This window comes from Hemibagrus wyckioides, linkage group LG10 (assembly GCF_019097595.1).
Source record: "Hemibagrus wyckioides isolate EC202008001 linkage group LG10, SWU_Hwy_1.0, whole genome shotgun sequence".
In the NCBI taxonomy this organism is placed as follows: Eukaryota; Metazoa; Chordata; class Actinopteri; order Siluriformes; family Bagridae; genus Hemibagrus; species Hemibagrus wyckioides.
In genome coordinates, this window is record NC_080719.1 from 13,189,110 (window position 1) to 13,212,656 (window position 23,547).

General features: G+C 37.9%; 2 protein-coding genes across 13 annotated transcripts; both read left to right on the forward strand.

The window, feature by feature from the left end:
* Positions 1-1,443: 1,443 nt before the first annotated feature.
* On the forward strand, positions 1,444-7,495 carry hsh2d (hematopoietic SH2 domain containing). 7 transcript variants are annotated; one of them, XM_058400859.1, is made up of 6 exons: positions 1,444-1,652; positions 3,038-3,172; positions 4,440-4,540; positions 4,680-4,845; positions 5,887-6,060; positions 6,622-7,495. In XM_058400859.1, the coding sequence occupies exons 2-6, from the start codon at positions 3,146-3,148 to the stop codon at positions 7,057-7,059; spliced, it is 906 nt and encodes a 301-aa protein (XP_058256842.1). In that variant the 5' UTR covers positions 1,444-1,652; positions 3,038-3,145; the 3' UTR covers positions 7,060-7,495. The 7 variants fall into 7 exon arrangements, with proteins under 7 accessions (XP_058256842.1, XP_058256843.1, XP_058256839.1 ...); XM_058400860.1 differs by having other exon boundaries at positions 1,444-1,637; XM_058400856.1 differs by having other exon boundaries at positions 1,446-1,637; positions 4,451-4,540; positions 6,622-7,494.
* A 2,877-nt stretch (positions 7,496-10,372) lies between these two features.
* Positions 10,373-23,511, forward strand: ankmy1 (ankyrin repeat and MYND domain containing 1). 6 transcript variants are annotated; one of them, XM_058400894.1, is made up of 18 exons: positions 10,374-10,663; positions 10,773-10,949; positions 12,641-12,787; positions 13,107-13,289; positions 13,405-13,691; positions 13,860-14,076; positions 15,169-15,345; positions 15,903-16,444; positions 16,624-16,795; positions 17,117-17,257; positions 19,006-19,137; positions 19,497-19,604; positions 19,889-20,020; positions 20,148-20,261; positions 21,302-21,467; positions 21,653-21,770; positions 21,949-22,103; positions 23,082-23,511. In XM_058400894.1, exons 2-18 carry the CDS (start codon positions 10,818-10,820, stop codon positions 23,258-23,260), a joined length of 3,102 nt encoding a protein of 1,033 aa, XP_058256877.1. In that variant the 5' UTR covers positions 10,374-10,663; positions 10,773-10,817; the 3' UTR covers positions 23,261-23,511. The 6 variants fall into 6 exon arrangements, with proteins under 6 accessions (XP_058256879.1, XP_058256880.1, XP_058256877.1 ...); XM_058400892.1 differs by having other exon boundaries at positions 10,375-10,663; positions 17,117-17,284; XM_058400896.1 differs by lacking the exon at positions 21,949-22,103 and having other exon boundaries at positions 10,373-10,663; positions 17,117-17,284; positions 23,082-23,246.
* Positions 23,512-23,547: the final 36 nt, after the last annotated feature.

Consider the following 23,547-nt stretch of genomic DNA (forward strand, 5'->3'; position numbering starts at 1 on the left):
AAATATTTGTTGGATATAAATATGGGAAACAAATGAATTTTATGTTTCTCTATGTGAAATTATGTCTGTTTTATCTATTAATAGTATTCATATTTTTTTCCACAGAAAATTTAGACAAAGTTTATAAAAAATGTACAAGTACACTGAAGTACATGTAAAAGTATGTATTTAGTTTTTCCTGTAAGCACTGTACACATCAGGTGCACTAAACAGAAATATTTTAATTTTGGGTGGTAAAAGTAACTTCGCCGAATGACCTGTGGGAAGAGGCTCCTCCTCATTCATTCTGTGGTTGCCTTCAAGGAGCAAACTCACTTCCCTGGCTGCAACAGATCGAAGAGTCCATTGTTCAGATGGCTGAGATACTTCACTATCTTTCCGGCCCTGGTCCAGCTTGGTCTTGCTGACATTCAGGAGGAGATTGTCCTCCTGGCACTGTTTTTGCAGGTTTTTTAGGCTTCTCTAGTTAAACGTCACCACAACTGTTTTGTCAGCAAACTTGTTAATGTTGGTGGAGTTGGAAGTGGCCATACAGTCATAGGTGTACAGTGAGTATAGCAGGGGGCTTAGAACAGAACCCTGGGGGCTCCAGTGCTGAGGGTAAGAGAGGGAGAGACATGTTTGCCACCCATACTGCCTGTGGTCTGTCTGTCAAGAAGTCGGAGATCCATTGAGACAGGGACCTTCAACTAGGATGTGAGTAAGGAGGGAATTATGGTGTCAAACTCTCAACTGTCGTCAGCAAACGGCATTTTGACATAATTCCCCTTTCTGCTGTCCAGGTGGCCCATAAAGAAGGTATGCAATGGCAAGGGGGAAGTGGTAGCTCAGTGTTGAGTACTGATCAGAAGGTTGTGAGTGTGAATCTGAGGACCACCGAGCTACCACTGCTGGGACCTTAACCCTCAATTGCTCAGTTGTATGAAGGAGGAAAATATAAGCCACAGTGAATAAGGGGATCTGCCAAATGCTGTAAATGTAAATGACTCAGTAGAGTGGCTGGGGCGACATGCAAATTTAGTGTCAGGTAATGAAGAGGTTATGTAGTCTCTGATGTGTTTCATAGCCCTTCATCACAGCTGAGGTTAAAGCTACTGGGTGATCATTGGTGAGTTTCTGAGGGCTGGGGTTGTTTTTTTTCACTATTATATTATTATTTATTATATAATATTATATAATTAATTATAATATATAACTATTATATTATTAGTGTGTTTGAAATGAAATATGACCGTCTCCTTACAGAAAATGTCATAATAATAAGCTTTTGTTTCATGTCCCCGTGAATGAGCAGTTACTATAGAAACGATAATTTACTAAAACAAATGCATTAATATAAATCTGTGTTAGCTGACGGTATTGGAAATCTTCTGACCAATCACAATAGAGAATTCAACAAGGTGGGCGTGTGAGAGAAACACTCCTGATCAGTTGGATGTATGAAGCGAAGCGCTGTCAAATAATGTTGTTAATCCTCGCGCTGCTCTGTTTCCGGAAACGCGAGGAAGTTTTAGGAGAAACGGAACGACGCCCGCACGCTCGCGCTTGAGTTTGTTGACGATACCGTACATTCGACACTGTAGATCCGGGATGTGGTGTGTGTGATGTCGACGTGAGAAGCTCCAGCACTCGAACAGGTGTGTTAAAAGCAGGTAAGCGCTCTCGACCTGTTTTTAACGACAAGCACTTGAATTTTGACCCTGATAGAGGCATGCATCTCTTACCGTATAAATGTCTTAGTGTGAAAATGGTGTCTATTGTATGGGGTGCAATAAGAAATCAAACTATGAGGGAGGAAGTATTCGAAGGTGCTTGATAAATGTCTGGTGAGATCATTAAATGACAGGAAAGAAGCAGCATTGTTATTGTTACTGACCTAAAGTTGATTACTTTCATAACAGCACACCTCATTCCTCATATACAGCAGCAGTTAACCAACAAATAGCTTGCATTTTTACTTATTGAAGTTCTATAATGTTATACTCTTAGTCGTTCATGAGGAATTTCCACAAAACAGGTTAGTTCCTGTTATTTCTTAGGTTATAGCAGTTGTAAAAATATGTTCCTTCACCATTCTCACCCATCTCACCAATCTCTTTATGTTAGTAAGAAAGAAATAAACTTCGGAAAGTTACAGCTTTACCTCGGAGTGTTACAAAACTCCTTACATAGATGTTAAATAAACATCTCCTTGCAGGATCTACAGATTTCCAATAATCAGATCTAACTTTACAGAGCATCTGTTTTATTTAATAATCTGTTATTGAATTAAAAACTGCACATGAATTAAATGTGCATTAATTCATTCTGCAAGTAGTCTCTTTGGGAACGAAAGAATAGAGAATAATTTCTGAATGTGATGTATGTACAATAGATAATGTCTTCACAACCCTGTTAAATTTTCCAAAAAACAAAGTGACCGAGATAAATCAACAAAACTTTCTACATTTCTATGAGTAGGCCATTCATTGGTTTATGTTATACTCTCTATGATTATCTACACAATTGTATTTTACACAATTATACTATATAGAATATTCTCCAATGCATTTAAAAGGAGTTGGTGTTTAGTACAGTTAGTAAAACTTGTTGCTTTTGAGGCAAGGGACTATATAATGTGTTCAAGTCTAACTTCAGTGATCATAGCAAACAGTCTGCAAAGTTAATAACTAGTCGTTTGACGGGAAAGAGGAAAGTATTTTTTTCACAGTACAACCGCATTCCTGCTTTACATCACTGAGATATTTATGTTTCTTAGTTTGACTTAAATATTCAAAATGTATTCAAATGAAGTACGAAAACCTGTTTGACTTCTTTCTTTCTTCCCTCTTTGTATTTCTGAACACGTCATGTCCCTGCACTATTATCTCCTCTCCGTGTTATTCATGATTATATGCATTTGTTTTCTCAGTGCAATTAAAATGCCAGTGAGATGATCGAGGTGAGCACAAACTGAAACCAGAAACACATGATATATTATATATACATGACTAAACATTACTTTTTTTGTCGTTTTTGTTGTTGTTGTTTAATTTAGGGCACAGATTGTAAGCAGAGTCATGGCTGAAGTGGTAACACCCAACACAGTCTCCTGGTTCACTGATTACCAGAAGAACCACATCGTGAAGGACGGAGTCATTCCAGAATGGTTCCATGGTACCATGTCCAGAAAGTAAGGCTCACAAACACCGATACTGTTCACAGTGATACAGATCATAGGCACACCATGTGCTTTTACATGAACAAGCTGTCTCAGATTACATTGGCTAAGAAGTGGAAATGCTATGATGAGTATATAGTACAAACATGCTTGTTGTTGTCCTTAAATTTAGTTAGTGGTACATTTTGTTTTAGGAATTTGGGTTAAATGAAACGACACATTTTTTTTCAGTTTATGTATAAAAAAACAATACTCATGTAATTAATGTTGCTCTTTTATTTCTAATGATAATTATAATCAGTATCATTTTTATCACATACATTGTACGGCTCAGAGGTCCTCAACTTAAAAATAAAAAATACACCATCAGTACAGATTTATTTTTTAAATCAAACTATTAAAAAAAAATAGTGTTAAATATGTTTTTTGAGTTTTAAGCTCTGAGAACCCAATTTCATTAAATGATTATTAGAATTTATTTGACCTGATTTATAGCATCATTACTTTGATAAAAGTAGGTAGGTAATAAAATTAAAATATTATAGACCCCTTGGTTTTGTTTCATGTACCCCAGACCACAGTTTGATAACCAGGGCTCTAGCTAATCGCTGCCTAACAAATAATATGTAAATAAAGTCTTTAAGGAAGTAAAGAAGAAAAATAAATATATGAATGTTAAAATCTGTGAATTCTTAATATTCATTGCATTAAAAGATATGACTTGAAAACCACACATTCAGAGATGCACCTTTAAATCAATCAACTTTATTCAAATAAGGTTTTTTCAGCATTTATAAATAAAGATTCAGTAAGCTTTTAGATAACAAAAATGTATTTCAGGTTGCTTTTTCCAGTGCTCAGATTTGTATTCAGTTTGCCAAGTTCACTTGAGAATTTTTTTTTTTTGGCATATCCAGATGTATAACTTGAATTCTTTCAGAAATTTAATTCGCAAACTGAATTTGACTGATTAAAGATCTGAAATATATATATTTTCTCTCACCAGCCTCTTTTCCTATCATTTAACATTGCTACGATAAAAATGCAGCATGTTATTTGTTACATAATAAGTACTCAGTTATGTGGTGACACAATGGGTACTTGATCGTCAAGTCAACAACTGTCTGAATCAAAACAAAACAAAGGAAGCAATCTTCAGACACACGACATGTCATTTTATTTTGGACCAAACTTATTCTTTAAGAACCTCTACAGTATGTATATAAGCTCTATAAAATATGATCAAGCTCTATATTTAAATTCAAATCTGCCTCTACATGTGTTTCACAGGCAGGCAGAAGAAATGCTCATGACCAAACCTCCAGGCTACTTCCTGATTCGTGTCAGTGAAAGCAGAATAGGATACACCCTGTCCTACAGGTGATTCACTGTTCACTTTATGAGCCAGTTATTTATTTACTTTTATTACAGTCATGGCCTGGATGAAATGAAGAAGCCATTTAGCACCTGCCTAATAATGATACTGTGAAATTCTCCAAACTTTTGGTTTCATGTTTAGAGCTGATGATTACTGCAGACACTTTATGATCGACATGCTTCCAGGAAACCAGTGTGAGATTGTAGGTGAGAATCTGCGGCATTGCTCTCTCCAGGATCTGGTAGACTTCCACAGCAGAACTCCGATTCATCCCTACACTGAGCTGCTCACCGTAGCCTGTGATCAGGTCAGATCCTATTCCAAACCATATTATTAATAAAAAAGAGCAAGCCATTATGATTCATTTATATTATAATTTGGTAAAAGGAAAAAGTACCATTAAAAATTCAATAGTAATTCTAGATCTTTTAAAAAAATTATCAAGTTATACAAATTTAATTTCAGTTTTTTTCCTCTAGTTTTCACAGTTCACAGTGCCATACCTACACTGAGGTTGACAGGCAGAGAGGTCATAATTTTGTTAGTGGAAGTGACAGATTTAAAGGTCACTCCTTGTTTATTGACACTGACAGGCAGAGAGACTACACCACTTTTACTGGGGCTGACAGTCTAAGAGACTACATCACACTTTTACTGGAACTGACAGTCAGAGAGACTACACCTCTTTTACTTGGACTAAAAGTCAGAGAAGCTACACCTCTTTTACTGTGGCTGGCAGTCAGAGAGACTGCACCTGTTTTACTAGGACTAACAGTCAGAGAGACTACACCTGTTTTACTGGGACTAACAGTCAGAGAGACTACACCTGTTTTACTGGGACTGACAGTCAGAGAGACTACACCTGTTTTACTGGGACTAACAGTCAGAGAGACTACACCTGTTTTACTGGGACTGACAGTCAGAGAGACTACACCTGTTTTACTGGGACTGACAGTCAGAGAGACTACACCTGTTTTACTGGGACTGACAGTCAGAGAGACTACACCTGTTTTACTGGGACTAACAGTCAGAGAGACTACACCTGTTTTACTGGGACTGACAGTCAGAGAGACTACACCTCTTTTACTGGGACTAAAAGTCAGAGAAGCTACACCTGTTTTACTGGGACTAACAGGCTTAAATGTGAATGAGAGGCTATGCTTTCTTTATTGGGACTGACAGCTTTAAAGGGCACACCTACCATACACTTTGCAGTTACAGTGATGCTCAAATCTATTCAGTCACTGTTGCTGTACTTTTCTTGTACAAATCTGAATCTGTGCAGTCGTATTATAAATAAACTTGTAGACTGATTTAAATCACCCTCTCTTCAAACATGTCCATACAGGCTGGCGAAAATATCTCAGAAGACACACCACCCACCCTGGCAGGACGCCGTAGGGTGTCTCATCCCCCAATTCCAAACAAGAACCTAAGCAACTTGTCAGATGTTTCAGTAAGATCACCGAGGCTCTATCCCAGCCTAGAACGGGAGCTTAGTGCTCTCAACTTGGATGGCGTGGTAAGTGATCAACACAGGAAACCAATACCAGATGATGTAATGTGGGTAGAGATAGCTACAACCATGACATGACACTAGTCTCATGACACCAGTCTCTAGTCTACCTGTATCTGTCTTGTGGCATTTTTTAAATATGGTTAGTTTCTGTAGGGAGGAGAAAACTGACGAGTACTTTGGCGAACAGTGTTTTCAAGTGAAAGAGCTGGTGCATCTTTTTATGCTGCTGCCTATGAAAGGTCACCTTAATACTAGAGTGTAGTTTTGTATAGCTGACCTCATTTTACTTGACACCATCCACTCCAACTAGTTAGTAAATGTTAGTTAACCTCTAGATATAACTGTGAAATCTAAGTAGTGTTAACCAATTAATTTTAAAACTTGTTGAATAGGGGAAAACAGGCTAGGAGATAACCAAATACTAGGCCATACCCATAAGTACATTTCTCAGATCACTCAGATACTTACTTTTTCATTGTTGGATTTTCAATATCAATATAATCTATATGATATTAGTATAATCATATAATTTTAATATGTTATATATTTCACATTATGTTCCAGAGTACTTTAGGTATATTACATGATGATATATTTCAGGGATCTCCTCTACACCCTTCACCACTGCTAAGAACAAAATTCATCCTTACGCCACAAGAGATTACCACCAGATGGCACTCTGCAAATGCTACAACCACAGCTGGAGGCAAACAATCTACAGCTTTACCAACAGCTTACAACCAGGGAAAATCTCAAGACAAAGTGCTGCAAAAAAAACAGTCAGAGTCAAAGCCTACTCGCATAAAACTGATTCAGTGCAAGATCTTCAAGAAGAAGAAAAACAATTCAGAGGAGCACACATACATGGAAATCAGTGAAGCTACAACTGACCCTACACTGTTGCAGATAGCTGCAAACACACACCAGGAAAAGGTGGATGAAGATTCTGGTACATTACCAGTGGAATACCTAAATCCACCTCCGTTTGCTCCTGGCTACTAAAACATGAGCCAAAAGACCTAATGAAAAACCAAATGAAAAAGAAGTTTAAGATTTCACCACAGATATTTCTGTAAAATGTACTAGTTTATTGTTTTGCAACACTTCTGGAAATGCTGTCTAGGATAATATTCATTCACACCACACCACATCTAAAGTAATACTTTACACAGGAACACTGGAATAGTGGATGCTCCATGGAAGTGAAGGGGTTATAAATATGTTATTTTCTCTGCAAAAAATGTATAATGGTTGATATGATGAGGTTTTCAGTATAGACATGTTAGGAGTCTCCAGTGTCAGCACTTTATGATAGTAATTTTTTAAGACACAGGAAAATCTTCATGACTGAGGGCTTTATAGTTTATGTTTATATAACATAGGTGATAAGACTTTCCACAACATTTATAACAATAAATGATTTATATGCAGGATAAAGTTGTGTCAAGTTTACATCAAGGTGTGCTTTATTTCCTTTTTATGACTCTGACCAATTCAACATGTAAGTTATCTTTAAATGATTATTGTTGTTATTATTAGTAGTAATAAGAGTATTGATATATTCATAAATGCAACAGGGAGTACATTTATCATATTCTTCATCCCATTCCTAGCCCTAAATGTAACTACGCTCCATCAATCCTTCACCCTCAGTTAAAGGTGTGGTGAAGTGGAGGATCAAGTGTTGGCCTCTCTGCTGGAGGATGCAACCACACTGGAGCTATCAGATAACTGCAGTGTAACACACACCCACTCTGGGAGAAGAGAGTCACACAATTGCAAGAGTGTATAGGACATATATTGACCTAATTGCAGATTAGAAGAAAGAAAGAAAGAAAGAAAGAAAGAAAGAAAGAAAGAAAGAACACAGGTAATACAATGAAAAACAAAATAAAAGGTTTCTTCATAGAATGAAGAAACTGTGTACTGTGTAGAAGTCACTACGTGACTTGTTTTCAACCTGCCTAGGTTCTCCCACACCACCCCACTGCTGCGCTCCCTCCATTGGATCCAAAACACTGACGCTTGCCTACAAAGCCAAAAATGGACCAGCATCCTCTTACTTCAAACCTCTTATTACTCCTCACACTGTGCTACACTCAGATCTTCTAGCACTGGTCGACTGGTGCCACCATCTCTCAGGGTAAGAGGTAGGTACATAGAGATTCTTCTCTGTACTGGCACTGAAGTGGTGGAATGAACTTCTCTTAAACACATGTGTAACAGCTGAGCCACTGACTGTCTTCAAACCCCAGGTGAAGATCTACCTATTCCTGAAATACTTGTGCTTACTTATATATACACTACTCACAAAAAGTTAAGGATATTTGGCTTTTGGGTGAAATTTATGGAAAATGTAAAAAGTTCATGCTACAGTGATATTATATCATGAAAGTAGGGCATTTAAGTAGAAGTATGCAATGGTGATTTCCTCATCTCAAACAATTTATTGAAACAAAAGCTAACAACAGTGGCTTTCTCATTTGTCGTGCCCTAGACCATCAATTACAGCTTGACAACGATGTCTCATGCTGTTCACGAGTCGACTTATTGTCTGCTGAGGCATGGCATTCCACTCTTCTTGAAGGGCGGCCCTCAGGTCATTGAGGTTCTGTGATGCAGGGTTACGACCCTCTACACGGCGACTCAGCTGATCCCATAGGTTTTCTGTGGGATTCAGGTCTGGAGAAAGTGCAGGTCACTCCATTTGAGGTACCCCAGCCTCCAGCAGCCATTCTCTAATGATCCAACCTCGATGAGCTGGAGCACTGTCGTCCATGAAGATGAAATTAGGCCTGTGTTGTTCATGCAGGGGCACAATGACTGGATTAATGATGTTTTTCAGGTAGTATCGGCTTGTCACTGTACCATTCACAAGATGTAGGGCAGTTCTGTATTGAGTAGACACACCTGCCCAGACTGTAACACCACCACAACAGTGTCTGATGCATAGCGCTCTCCTTGACGTCTCCAACATCGTTGGTGGTCATCATTTCTGCTCAACATGAATAGACTTTCATCAGAGAACAGCACTGAGGCCCACTGGTCCCTCGTCCAGAATAAATGCTCCCTGGCCCATGCAAGACGATGACGTGTGGTCAGGTACCGTTGCAGGTCATCTAGCACGCAGACCACGCCGATGTAAACGGTTTTGAATGGTCTGACGTGACACCTGGGTGCCTCTCACCTCCCTTAAATGTGCCTGGAGTTAAATGGAATTCATCATCCGGTTCCGCAGGGCACTGTTCACAATGAAACGATCATCAACGTGGGATGTGGCCAAAGGACGTCCACTTCTATGCCTTTCTGTGACTCTTCCAGTCTCGCTGTATCTCTGTCGCAACCTGCTGATGACACTCTGTGACACTCTAAGCTCAATGGCCACTTCCCTGGATGTTCTCCTGTTTGAAGCCTCACAATGGCGAGGTACTGTTGATCAGTTGTTAGGTGTGGTCTTGGTCTCATGATGTCAAAATGTGAACAGCATGATGAAGAGGACTGTTTAAATACCAATTCTAATTGAACCAGAAAATCTATTGGTTGATTCATGGATCAAACACCAGTTGTGAATTTTGCCATTAAGCACCTTGTTAGAGAACAGCAAGTTATGCAAAAAGTACTGAAACACTGAACAGTTGGACATGTGCATTCAAAAGTGTAGAGAAGGTCAAATTAAGTTCACCTGTAAAGGTTATAGTGCATTTTAGGTGCATCCTGAAATTTCTTGAGTTTTTGTGAGTAGTGTATATACAGTGTATATATGTATATATATATATATATATATATATATATATATATATATATATATATATATATATATATATATATATATACATATTATGTTTCCTCCCAACATGGTATTTAGTCTGTGACCTAGTGAACCAGTGAACTTCAAAGCACTTTTGTACGTCGCTCTTGATAAGGGCGTCTGCCTAATGCCATAAATGTTACTGTAAATAAAATTTGAATGGAGTGATGAATGAATGAGTTAAGAAAGAATAAAAGAAAACAGTAAATGGAAAATAATAATGAATGAATTTATAAATTAACTAAGGAAAAGAAACAAACAAAACTAGCAAAAAACAAACCTATGAATGAATGGATTAATGTACTAAGAAAGAAAGAAAGAAAGAAAGAAAGAAAGAAAGAAAGAAAGAAAGAAAGAAAGAAAGAAAGCAGATAATGAATGCTCACAGAGAGACAGAGAAACAAAATGAGACAGAAAATCTCAAACAGAAGAAGAAGAGAGATATAAAGTCACTGGCAAAAAGAGAGGGGGCATTTAACACGCACAGAGAGAGCGAGAGAGAGAGAGAGAGAGAGAGTGTTCGCCGCGGGAGTTCTCGGTTGCTAAGTCACGCACCGCTGTAACTCGGTAACCCAAAGGTTGTATAAACACCCTCGAGATGGATTTATTATCGAGCTTTTTCTGCTTCCGGTGATATCGGTTCAACCGACTGTTTCATCTCCGTTAGCTCGAGCTCAGCGACATCCCTCCTGAACCATCCCGCTTTTCTGCTTAGTTTCAGACGCACCGCACGCGCAATGTTTCTCAGCGCAAACTGACGCACGCGCGTTTCTGTTTAAATGAACTACAGTCGTCAAGGTAACCAAGTTAGTAGTTAACTTAGAGAAAAAATAACAGGTGATCTGCTGTGTGGTCGTGTTTTTAAGGGAAATGTTTTGTAACCTATCCGTTTAACACGGTGGTTTAGACGCAGAATGTGCTCTAATGGAGGCGGAGTGATAGCGGCTGATGAATGATGAAGACCGGGTTTTGTGAGATTAACGGCCCGGGAGTACAAGAATGGACAGACGGGTCCAGGTACGAAGGGGAGTTCCTAAATGGACTAAAACACGGAAACGGTACTTTCACCTGGCCTAACGGAGAGGTAAGGTCACCCTGAACTGTTTAACACTGGTGTGCTACATCACTAATTTATCCGCTGGTTAATCTTACAACCCCGAGTCACTGTTTTAACTTAAACAGTGTAGCTCAGGAAACATGTTATTACAGCTAACAACAGAGGTCAGTAGCCGCTCAATTAAAATAATGTTATATTTGCTGATTAGTCATATTCGCTTTAATTTATTACTGCTTGTTTTAACCAGGGACGTGTGGTCAGGGGGAGCCTCACTTATCAACATGAAAAGTTACAAAAATAATAATAATAATAAAAAAACAAATATTTACATTTGTCCCTTGATGTGTGTTATAAATGTAATTTCTGTATTTTCCGATCATTTCAATCATTTTATTGTCAAAATCGATGAATTTTCTGTTCAAATACAGGGGAGATGAGATGTGAGGTAATAATGAGTTTAGCCTCACCTCGGATTGCGCAATACCTCACAAACTGCGTGTAACTGGCGCGTGCCTGTTGCTGTCTCTCTCTCTCTCTGTATGTCACCAAAATAATGTTTGCAGGCACTTTTATTATATGTCCTTACTTTTTATAGTCTAGTTAATGTATTTCGCGTATGTGTATAACATATTTAGTCTTGCTGATCTGACATAAAATTGCCTTTAAAAAGCACGAGTTGAGGCAGCCAGTACCACTGCCTCACTGAAGGGGGCGTGCGTGAGCCCACGGGTTTATGCTTGCTCTGCTGTTGCTATTCTTCTCCACGAGATGGCACGCGCTGACACCCTAGCTAAAAAAAATCTAATTTAAGTAGACTTCAAGCAGTTTGCTTATTTTTTATATTTTCGGAAGATTGTATATCAAAGCTTAAAAATTCCTAAAAACTGGAGGTAATAAAAAAATACAAGACAAAGCCGACTGAATGTTGAATTTAGGCTACTCTATTGAATTCATATATTTGTAATTCTTTGTACATTTTTAGAGTCAGTGCCTGACCAACCTCACACTTCTTAATGATCAATAACAGCAGTTCTGCCAGGAGTTCTGACCACATAGTGAATCACAGGTTTATATTACATATACATATACATATTATATATATGCTATTCATCTAATACATTACCATTTCTATAGTAACATGGACTTCTAAGTTAAGTTGTCTTTATTTGTCACATTTATACATTACTGCACAGTGAAATTCTTTCTTCTCATATCCTATCCTTGAGGGTTGGGGGCCTTGCTCAAGGGCAGCTTGGTGGTGCTGGGGCTTGGACCCCTGATCTTCCAGTTAGTGACCTAGAGCCTTACCACTTGAGCTACCACTGGCCCTATTGTGTACACTACATTGTATGGTGGACACTACATGTAAATTAATTTGTAATGTGTATGTATGTAATTGCTATTGGTGAAGGCTTTTTGAACATTTGGACTTTTGGAACATTTGAACATTTATGGAAGTCTCCAGTGTCAGTGCTTTGTCACTGTCAGAAGTAAAGTTGTTATTTTAAGTTTCCTGATAAACCTTTTTGGGGAAAAATAAGCTGTTATGTGTTATTGCACCCTGAGAGTACAGGGTAGGGAATAGCTACTATTTACTGTAAAGTTATAGAAATAATGCTTTTTGTTAACATTTTTTGCTTTATGCACTACATTCATGTTAGCTTCATATGGAGTTTGAAATAGTAAGGAAAATACAAAACTCTGTATTTGTTATTAAGTGTTATAAAGGCTCATTCTACAAGGACTACCGGCATGGAAAAGGAACCTACTTCTGGCCAGATGGCTCTCAGTTCATTGGAAAGTTTTATCTGAATCGTAAAGAGGGCTATGGCGTTCATCATTACCCAGATGGAACTATTTTTGAGGTAAATTTCACAGCCTGGTGAGACCCGAGCAGCATTTACATACACACAATAATTATTTAGCCACATGAATCCACCTAGTCTCATTTACACATATGCCATTAGCAGTTTATCCTCTATATTTACTGTATGTTTGAAATATATCTTTGAATATTTCATAATGTCAGTTAATGACACCACACCATACCGCTGTGTCATTCCTTATTTGCCTTCAACAACACACTCATAATTCATAATTAAATGTTTAATTCATTACTAATTAGAAACCCTAGATCAGCCCTGTCCTATTGTCAGTGAAAAAGTGCTGCACTTGTGTTTCTAGGGTTTGTATCATGCTAATGAGCGTTTCGGACCTGGAGTGATGTCATATCCTGATGCCTGTCAGGATGTTGGTCTGTGGTATCGCCAGTGGCTACTGCGACTATGCACCACTGTTCAGGGTGGCTTCACTTTAACAGACTTTCCAGAACACATGGCCCGACTTCCACAGCAACACCTTAACCAGGTATTGATGAGCGTATGAATTGCACTACTGCATTATGTTCCTGTTGTCAGGTATGTATTGTATTTATTTTGGCTACTTATTGTATTTATTTTGGTTTCATATGTATTTTGGCTAGATCCAGTCTCTGCCTTCCTTCACAATGGGCTCTTGTATAGAAGGCAATCATTTCTTGACAATTGATGCGTATCTGCTGGGCGACTCCTCTCATCGGGAGAATGAGAAATTCATCCTTCCGCCAGGCATTGAGAGCTACTCCACTGACTCAGACCACCTGCCTATACCCCAGAGCTTGCGTCAAGAACTCGACTTGCACTTCTTTAACAGAAGCAATATCAGCATGCCTTTGTTCTCTAACAGACTACCTCTTCAGCAGAGAATGGAGGCTCAAATCCAAGCACACAGGTCCAGTGCAGCTGTGAGATGTCAGCATTAAGATTAAACTATTACTAATACACAGAAACTATTGTGACTGTACAGATCAGGTCTTGGAATGTGTAATGCAGGATTTTAGAAATTTAGGAATATATAATGCTTAAAGTAACCCATAACATATATTCCTCCTCTCTGCAGTTTTGAGGTTGAAGAGTTGAATTGGAATGTTGCAGATGTCCTGGCTATGAACCGGGATCACTTTGGACCCAAGGGCCCCCTGGAGCTCAGGTCAGAGAGCTTCATTAAAGAGGCATCACTTGGTGACCTCCAGAATATCCAGAGCATCCTTAGAGATGGAAAAGTTCATCCAGATGTATGTGATATGCAGGGACATACTGCACTCATTGCCGCTACGGTATGAATAACTGACAAACTCAATATATGTCTTATAAAATGACTTGGTGTTATTGTGCAATAGGATTTAAAGGTAATTACATGTCAGCCTCTGGATGGATGGTGCTAATTTTCATATTCATAAAATCTAGTCCCATATTTCCTATTCCTGATAATCTGCAAAGCACTTTATGTTCTGCTTCTCTTAGACTGGAGTATATCTTTCGGACACTCACCTACCCTGTGTTTTCAGCCATGCTTATGAAACCTTCCTAGTTTCTAGTGCACTATAAATTAAATAGGGTGTGGTTTGGGTCATACTGTGGATTTCTTGATTAGGATAAAAATCTGCATCTATGTCATGTGTGAAAACATTTCTTGTTTAATATGTACAGAATAAATTCAATGGGACATTAGACATTGCTGTTATAGGAAAATAATCAACTACAGGGTGGGGTGACAAAGTCTGATGTGAAGCTCTGTTATCACCCTCAAACTGATTATTTTTCTATAAATTGATATATTTATTTCCTTTAATACCACAGACATTTACCACTATAAGTATTTATTGAATAAAGAATAACAGACTCTATTTATTATCTGATTATAGATATATTTAATGTTGTGGAACATCAAAGCAATGGTTACCATTTATATTATAACATCATCCAACACCATATAAGTGTTATCTTTTCACCAGCCTCTTTATTTATGAAGGTGGCTGTATTTCAGGGAAATCACTAAGTACAAAAACATGTGATTGGTAGCTGCACTATGACCAGAGCTGTTGTTATATAAAATTTATCAACACCTTCTGACTAATCAGAATCAGTATAAAAAATATTGTTTACATTTCTTATTATGACAACATTTGAGATAATTAGATAAGGATACCTCCTTTCCCTTTCCTGGATATGCCAAACATTTTGCTTCCAGCAGATGGCAGCACTTGCATTTACCTTTTCTGATTGTTTAACAATAATTTAGAACAGTGACATTTGCATTTTATATTTTCAGCTGCCCAACCCACGCATATTTTGGTTATTCACTCCTTTATACGTTCATTGTGTAAATTTATTAGCTAAAAATTAATATTATTTCTGTTGTTGCACAGGTCAACTGTCATGATGATGTGATCAATTTGCTGCTGGACAGCGGGGCTGATGTGAATAAGCTGAACCATGAAGGGATGTCTGCTCTGGCTGTGTGCAGTGTCCTTTACTATCCACTCCAGTCTCTACAGGAGACAGTGGCTGAAAAGACTTATGAGGATATCACCACAAAACCAGAGGTGGTCTTAATTAGTGCCTATATATCAGAGGTTTCCTAACTTCAGGGGTAAAAGACAACAGGGGTTGAAAGCCTTAACATTTAGGTTTCTTCTCATTTTTTTTACTGCCACACTTGTGAATCTTTATGCAGTGTATATTCCTGTGTATTCTTCTGTGTTTTCTTGACTTCTGTGGCTCCACTGCATCAGTCACTAAGTGTTTTGTAAAAAAAAAAAATACCAGTGATAGATGGATGGAATTAGAAATTTGTTAGTTTTTGTACTGCTGAACACCTGTGTTAAGAGTTTTATATATCAGGTGACCCTACTTTGGATTATGACACTTAGATTAGGGACCCCTGTTGTCAACAGTAATATGATTAATAATGTAAACCAGTTATCTATCTTTTATTGTTTGCTTTTTTTCATTTGAAGGTACAAACTCATGGATGGTTAGACTCGCTAAGGCACTATAGTGAGGACCGTAAATAAGAAACACTGTGAATGGGTAAAATGAATTGTATTTTTCATTAATGTGATGTCCATTTCTTCTTAAAAATGTCCTCTGGCTTCTGCAGATCAGTGAGCCCTTAACCCTGACTAACAGCTCACAGGGAGCTACTGCTGAGGAAAGACCAAAAGATGAGGTTGATACAGAACTGCCAGATACAGACAGCCAAATTAACCAGGTGAAGTCTGAAGAGTGCAGCACAACTCAAAAGTCTGACACTCCCAAGCACAAGGAGGAAATTAAAAGCCCCAGGAAAGATGAAGAGGTTCCTCAGCAGACACCAAATGGACAGGGCCTGGTGGTAGAGGTTGAACTGTTAAAGGAACCAGAGCCCCTGAAAAGTGGAATGCTGGGAGACACTTCTGCCTGCCGCCAAGATGAAGATGAGGGAAAAAATGTCTTTTCCACTGACAAAGATTCAAAAACTGACAGAAATATTAGTCCAGGAAGGGACCCTGGCTTTGACTTGGCCAGTCCTGTGGATAGCTTCCACATCAACACCCCAGAGGCCATCATGGCGCAGATTGATGAGGTTCTGTCTGAAACCGGCCAGGTGTCACCTGCACAAACCCGGGAGACTGTCAACAGGATAGCAATCATGAAAACTGAGTGAGTCTCAAACTCTCACTGTCATTAAGATGATACATTTCTACATTTGGCTTCATTTATCAGCATGGATACAAATAGATCTGTTTGTAAATTGTTTTGTAGCATTTACTTTCTGGCCAAACTGTGACTTTAAATTCCTCAGTATATGTGATTTTTCTTGTGTGGTGTTTGTGAGACAGAAATGAGGCCCACTGGGCCACCATGAAGCTACTGCTGGAGCGAGGAGCAGACCCAAACGTGTCCAGCATTCCGATGCCTGTCATTTTTCTGGCCATAAAAGCAGGCCATGTTGAAGCTGTGCAGAGACTGCTGGAGTGTGGTGCTTGCACAGACCTGCACTTAACAGCTGAGGTGAGACTTTACCTTCACTCACAGAGTGTCAGCAATCTAACACACCTGCTGGTTAAAAAAATGTTGTATACCTTGATCAGCTGGATCAGGTGTGTTAGATGTAGGCCGTAGTTAAACTAAGCACTAAAAGCTGCTTTCTACAATCCGGTTGGGGCAACCTTCTTTAACCTGCAAGCTAATTGTATTAACATCTAGTGCACTGTCTGTGGTGTTGTTGTCAAGCCCCATGTCATAAATAAATAAAAAAAACTTCATAAATAAATTAAAAACTTTATACATTATGTTTATGTCCTCTTCTGAGTGTCTTTATGATTTGTATAGCAAAAGGGCCTATACCCACTCCATGTTGCAGCTGGACTAACTGGCCCTGTGGGTCCTAAAATCACAGAGCTGCTCCTGCATGCTGTTGCAGACCCTGATGTGAAAGCACAGGATGGCAGTGAAGTGTATGTTCTGGACAAGGTTAGACTTCATGACACTACAAAGAAGGTAGCTTTTTCTGTTTTTGTTGAGGCCTTGATTTGATTGGCTATAGAACGTTGATGTGTGGTTACATTTGAGTATATACTGTCAAAGAAATGAACATTTTTATTGTTAACCACTCTTCCTCTGTATGAAAGTCTATAGCTTCCCTCTTTTATGTGGTTGTAGGATTTACAAAATGACACACTGATTGACAACAGTTGTTGGGTTTCTGATTGCAACATTACAGAATAAAAACAAACCCACCACATTAGGGCATGTGAGGTTGGTTCGACTGGCTTGTGTAAAATCTTGCTGAGCCTGATTTAATTAACTCATGCACTAGTAAATCTCAGTGTTACACTGCATAACAGTTACGATCAATTCTTAGATCAAAGCCCTTGCCAGTAATGAAGAAATTAATTAAGAACCTCACATAATGAATTTTAACTTCAGCCTCTGCATTTTGCCTCACCGGCTACTTTGCCTGGAACAGCCATACAGTGACTCCAGCAGCAGGTTAATTAGTAGTGCTGTTGGAATTATAATATCCCAGTTACCAGAATCTGATTAATTCCAGTAATTTGGTACTTCAATGCTCCTTCAGTGCCCAAGTGTCAAGTGGTACCCTTTGAATAACCAAAGAATTTAAGCAAAAGCTATTGAAATATTACAGATTAAAATTTGATAGGAAAACATTTTTCTCTTATTTTTATTTTCTCTTATTCTGTTTAGTTTTAATGTATATTTTTGTAAAGAATATATTTGGTATAATATATAATATATTATATTATAATATTATTATAATATATAATAATTTGGACTCTAATTGAATTGTTTTATGCTAATGTCTGTTATTTAGTAAGGAATAAAACATGACTGGGTTAAATGCTATTGAAAATAAAAAATGGGGTGCTGTGATGCAGCCCTATGCAATGTGGAGTAACTATTACAACCAATCACAGCATGATCTGAAGTGTTTCATTTAGCTTAGTGGTTAAGTTGTTGGACTAGTGATCAGAAGGTTGTGAGTTTGAATCCCAGGTCCACCAAGCTGCCCCTGCTGGGCCCCTGAGCAAGACCCTTAATCCTCAATTGTATAAAAAAACAGATAAATTGTAAGTTGCTCTGGATAAGGGTTGTCTGCCTTACCGTTATACCCAAATTTGCACATTTGATTGTGAAGGTCAGGTGTCCACATGTGTGTACTATAGCAATTTGACAACGATTATGTTTTTATTGATTTTATTAAAATCTATTTCTAGGAATATATCAAAAAACATCCACTGAATATACTATATTGATGAATGTATATATATATATATATATATATATATATATATATATATATATATATATATATATATATATATATGTATATGTATATATATATAATACATTTGGATGTTTTGAACAAAAAAAAAGCGTCTTATTTAATATTACCAAGAAACCAGAAAATGTAATCTCCCCCACCCTAAAGACTTTCCTGACGCTGAGGACTCCTCACCAAACTACTGAATAAATCACTCTTTATAGAAAACATCATATCAAAGATTTCACACATTTTTAAAATTATTACAATATAAATTACACCGTATTTAAATGCTTGCATAAATATATATTTTACTACTGTCTCAGCTACTGGTTATGGAAACAATTCAACCATCTACAAATAAGATTTAAGAATTCAGTAGTGTCATGGTATTATAATTATATTTGGCAATATACAGTAATTATATAATTATTAGGAGCGGGTGGATGGTGGAAACATGTCGTCCCTCGGTTCTGAAACCTGCATTAATACAACCTCCATAGATGCACCTAAGGAAGGGGGAAGGACTCCACTTCACGTGGCCTGCCAAAGAGATACAGATTATGCAGTAAGCACATAAAACGGGATTATCATGCTGTATTAAAACGACCGGAGACTGTCTTTTCCTAAAATAAGACAATGCAAGTACAGTGTAAGGCATAGAGTTAAATGCAGTTATGATTCTTAATTGTTATTCCTTATATTTAATAGAAGCATCACAGGAAAAATATGATGACATATGTATTATAGGTAATAGTCATTCGTTTGTATTACACTGTGTATACAGTGTTAGTTTCTGATGAACATTCATATAAATAACTATGCAAATAAACTCATAAACTAGCGACCTGGCTGTTTAACTTCTATAACGTGTGCTTTGGTTCAAGTAGTGATGCAGTGTTAGTAAAGGAATGTCCTGTTTTGTAGAATGCCAGAGATGTCGTCTCTATACTTCTCTCCCACAAAGCAAGCACCAACCATCTGTGGAGCGGCCATTCTCCCCTCTCCCTGGCCATCGCCAGTGGCAACGACCTTGTAAGCCATCTTTAATAAAACCTTTTAAGTATTCATGGATGGACTGAAAGACACAAGAAGCAATTGACCTATTATAATGCCTCATATCTATTGCAGTATAAATGTTTCTCTTCAGAAATGATGCTAAGATCATGATTAGCCATATTATATACTGTTATATGTCCAACCACACCACATTTTTAATCCTAATTAAATAACCCTTGTAAAAATAGAGCAGGGCTGAATTCAAGCTCAGCCAACTTCACAGTTTACCCTCGGATTTGGTTCTGATTCTTGTTCATCAGGCTGTGGATGAGCTTCTTGGTGCTGGAGCTGATCCTAACCTGCCCCTCACCTGCCAAGTGGGCAGTGCACTGTGTGCTGCTGCCAACATCCACTATAACTCTGGGCCTCGCCTGCGCAACAGAATCAAACTGGTACTCTGTTACAATATGACATAGACTTATAATATAATAACCTTCATAATATAAAAATATAACCATCAGCTCTGGAGCAGAATATTGTCAAAAGAATTTTTTGATTGTTTTCTTTTATGTCACTAAGGTTGAGAAGCTGATAAAGGCTGGGGCCAACATCCTGATGCCTGTAGTTGTTGGTGAGAGGGGCAGGAGTGCTATAGGAACAGCGGTGGATTATGCTTATTATATGTTTAACAAGGTACACTTAAAAAGCTTACAGAAATACTTTACCTCATAGCAGCACCTCAGTAACCCACGGGTCAGTGGAGATCACTTTATAGAGCACAGCCCTAGTGGACAGTGATCTCAGCTTATAGCTATAGTATAGTACAGCTAGGAGTGTTATTATTTAAAATATTTAGGGTATAAAAAACCGAATATAAAATATATATAGTTCAACAGCAACTGAAACTGCAAATCTAAAGGCAAATTATGTAAAAGTGTAATTAGATGTGTGAATAAAGTGAGGTGGATAGAAAATAACTTGACATGAAAACAGAGCAAGAAATGTGTCTACTTTCCATATTTGACTATTTAACATCTCTGAATGTTTTTTTGTTTGAACTATTTGAAATTTGTATTATTTATACAAATTTATCACATATATCGAGTACTGGGTTAGACAAGTCACAATAATAACACCAATTAAAGAAGTATTTCCAAGTCAAGAAATATTTTCAAATCACTTTTTGTTTTCATTCTGGTGTTTTTCATGCTATACATATGATGCTTTCTGTTATGGTTTTTAAAATCTAGAGTTTGTATGAGATGTGTTGTCTCCCAGAAATATTTGTCACATCTGTAACGCTGATTCATTTCTAAATATTTGAAATATATTAATCAGTACATAAGTTTTGTCTGCCTTGTCTTCAAGTGGGTAAATGACAACATATCCAAACTGGAGTCACTGATCCTGAGCTTGTCTCTGCTGTGAGCCAATGTGAGGGCAAATGTCATAACAAACTTTACAGCAGTAGCAGATTAATCACAGCCAAAGTTTTTTCAGTGCAGTCATATCCCTGTGCACAAAACACTAAGCTGCTGTAGTGTAATTTACTGGGGTCAAGAATTTTTTGGGTATTCACAAACATAAATAAACAGGTAGACTTTAAAAGATGGAAATACATTTTAATCTGTATTTTTAACTCCTAACTGTCCAATCATACATCATGACAAAGTAACAATCCTAATATCATATAAATCCGAGTCTTTCAGGTCTTTCAACATTATTCTTTTCAGGACTGGCGAATTGCCCACATACCTTACCATGCTCTAAAACAGCAAGAGAGGGAGGCCTACAATGCCCGCCGTCAGCTCATCACCATGATGGCAGAGCTTATGAGACAGGCTGCCACCAGCATGGAGAAGCAGCGTTGGGAAAACGAGAAGAGCCAAGGCATACACAGTAAGTAAGGGATTCTGGCTACACCCCACAGTGGAGACTGGCTCTTATCACTTTCAGGTCTGTAGCACAGTGTCTTTAGGTTTTGATGAAATTCAAAACAAACTACTTACATTTTGTTTTGGTGGGCAAAAGACAGGACTGATTTAACTATGTGGACATGTGCATTCATGTTGTGTTGGCTGCAGGGGTTAGTCCCACAGACAAGTTTGTCTTTACTGGAACAGGAGCCACACCCCCTGCAGATCGAACAAGAGCTGTAGAAGAGCAAAGAGAATCTGTAAACAAATCAACGGTTCAAAAGAGGTGCATGCACACACACACATGCAGATTACACTGTCCCCCAGTCTGTTACACCATTAATTTTGCTTTTTATTTGTAGATTAAGGTGAAGCTAAGTCCCTGAAAGTGTTTAACTCTGTAAACTGAAACTGAGGCTGAGTACATGCTGAGTAAGACTTTACAGTGCATGTGTGTATTTTAGGAAACCCTTGTTTAAGTACTGTTACCAGTGTGGCCGTTCAGCATGGGTGGCGTTAACGCCCTGTAGCCGCTGCCACGAAGTGTTCTACTGCAGTAAGGCATGTAAGCTGAAGGCCTGGAATGAACGCCACAAGGAGGAATGTTTACGTGTGCCAGGTCGGATTCTTAAATAAAATATTTTGGGTTACTTTAACACTTTGAGTTATTGAGTTATATTACAGGGTTATAACCAAAATTGTTTTTCAGTTTCATTCTTCCAACAAAATCACATAGAACCATAAATGGTAAAAAAGAACTCCAGCCAGTTCAGTACCAGTCAGTTTAGGGAGTGTGTATGCTTAATAAATATCTAGTGCCAAGTTCAACAATGGTGATTTCGATTGCCTTGCCAAGCTATGTGCTCAGCAAATAAGGAATAAATCTCTCTGTGGCATGCTGTTATTGGGATGTAAACAATGCTGGGGTGATGTGATGTGGCCTAATATGAAATGTTATTACTGGAGTTAAATGGGGTTTTATTTCTTTTAAACCACAGCAACTGTTACAATTCTGTAAATGTATTAATAGACACTATGTTGTACTTTTTATCCATTTGTAGTTAAATTTAATGTTGTGGAGATTCATATTAATAAGTTAGACCCTGTTCACCCATAACAGTTTTAAACAGTCATTTCCTAACTAGCCTTTTCTGTTTCTCTTTATTGAATTTAATAACATAAAAAAGCTTGATACAGAGAAACTGCAGCGAATCAACTTTTCTTTCCTGAAGACATTTTAGATATAGCTGTGTCTCTTTTCAGATAAGTTGCACCCCCAGACCAAATTCCAGTTGAAAATGGTTTACTTGTAAAAACAGGCGATATTTCATCTGAACCACTCGAGAACAAAGAACAGGCTTTTAAGCACATTAAGGCTAGGGTAACCTTTAAAAGCTGCTAGGACTATTAAACATGTATATATTATGTGTTAAAGCACAGTGTAAAAAAGACTTCACACACTGAGCCACTCTTAGAGATCTCACACAGGACATAAAAGTGTAGACATAAATGATCCAGAATAAAATGACACCAATAATGTGTTTCTCTTCCAGGCGGGATGAATTAATTCTTTAGCCCCTTTTTTTACTCTCCACAGGAAGTGGACGTCCTGAAGGTAGTCACATGTCTGGTGGCCAGCGGTGCCTTCTTTCAAGCAAAAGCTCCAGGAAAGGCAACAATCAGAATTTCAAGTTGGATAAACCAAACTCAAGCAAGGCAGAATCACACACCTTCACACATCAGCATAACCCTGAAGAAAATTACAGTTTTATTTGATCTAAACGAAAAGAGATTTTCAATGTTACAACGAACTTTTGGATTGTAGTTCCTCCTAAAAGTATTGATTTTTAGCGATCTGGGTGTTAAATTGTGTTAGAATTAATCTTCAGATATTTCATAAATCTTTTTATGTTTGATTCCACTTTTCAAGTCTCATCCATTGTATTTACAGACTCATCAATAGCTGACCAAAAATATTGATTACTTTCCCCATGAGCTACTGACATTTAAGCGTAGCGGTACAATTTATCAAAAATGTCCTACACTTACAATTCACAAGGTCT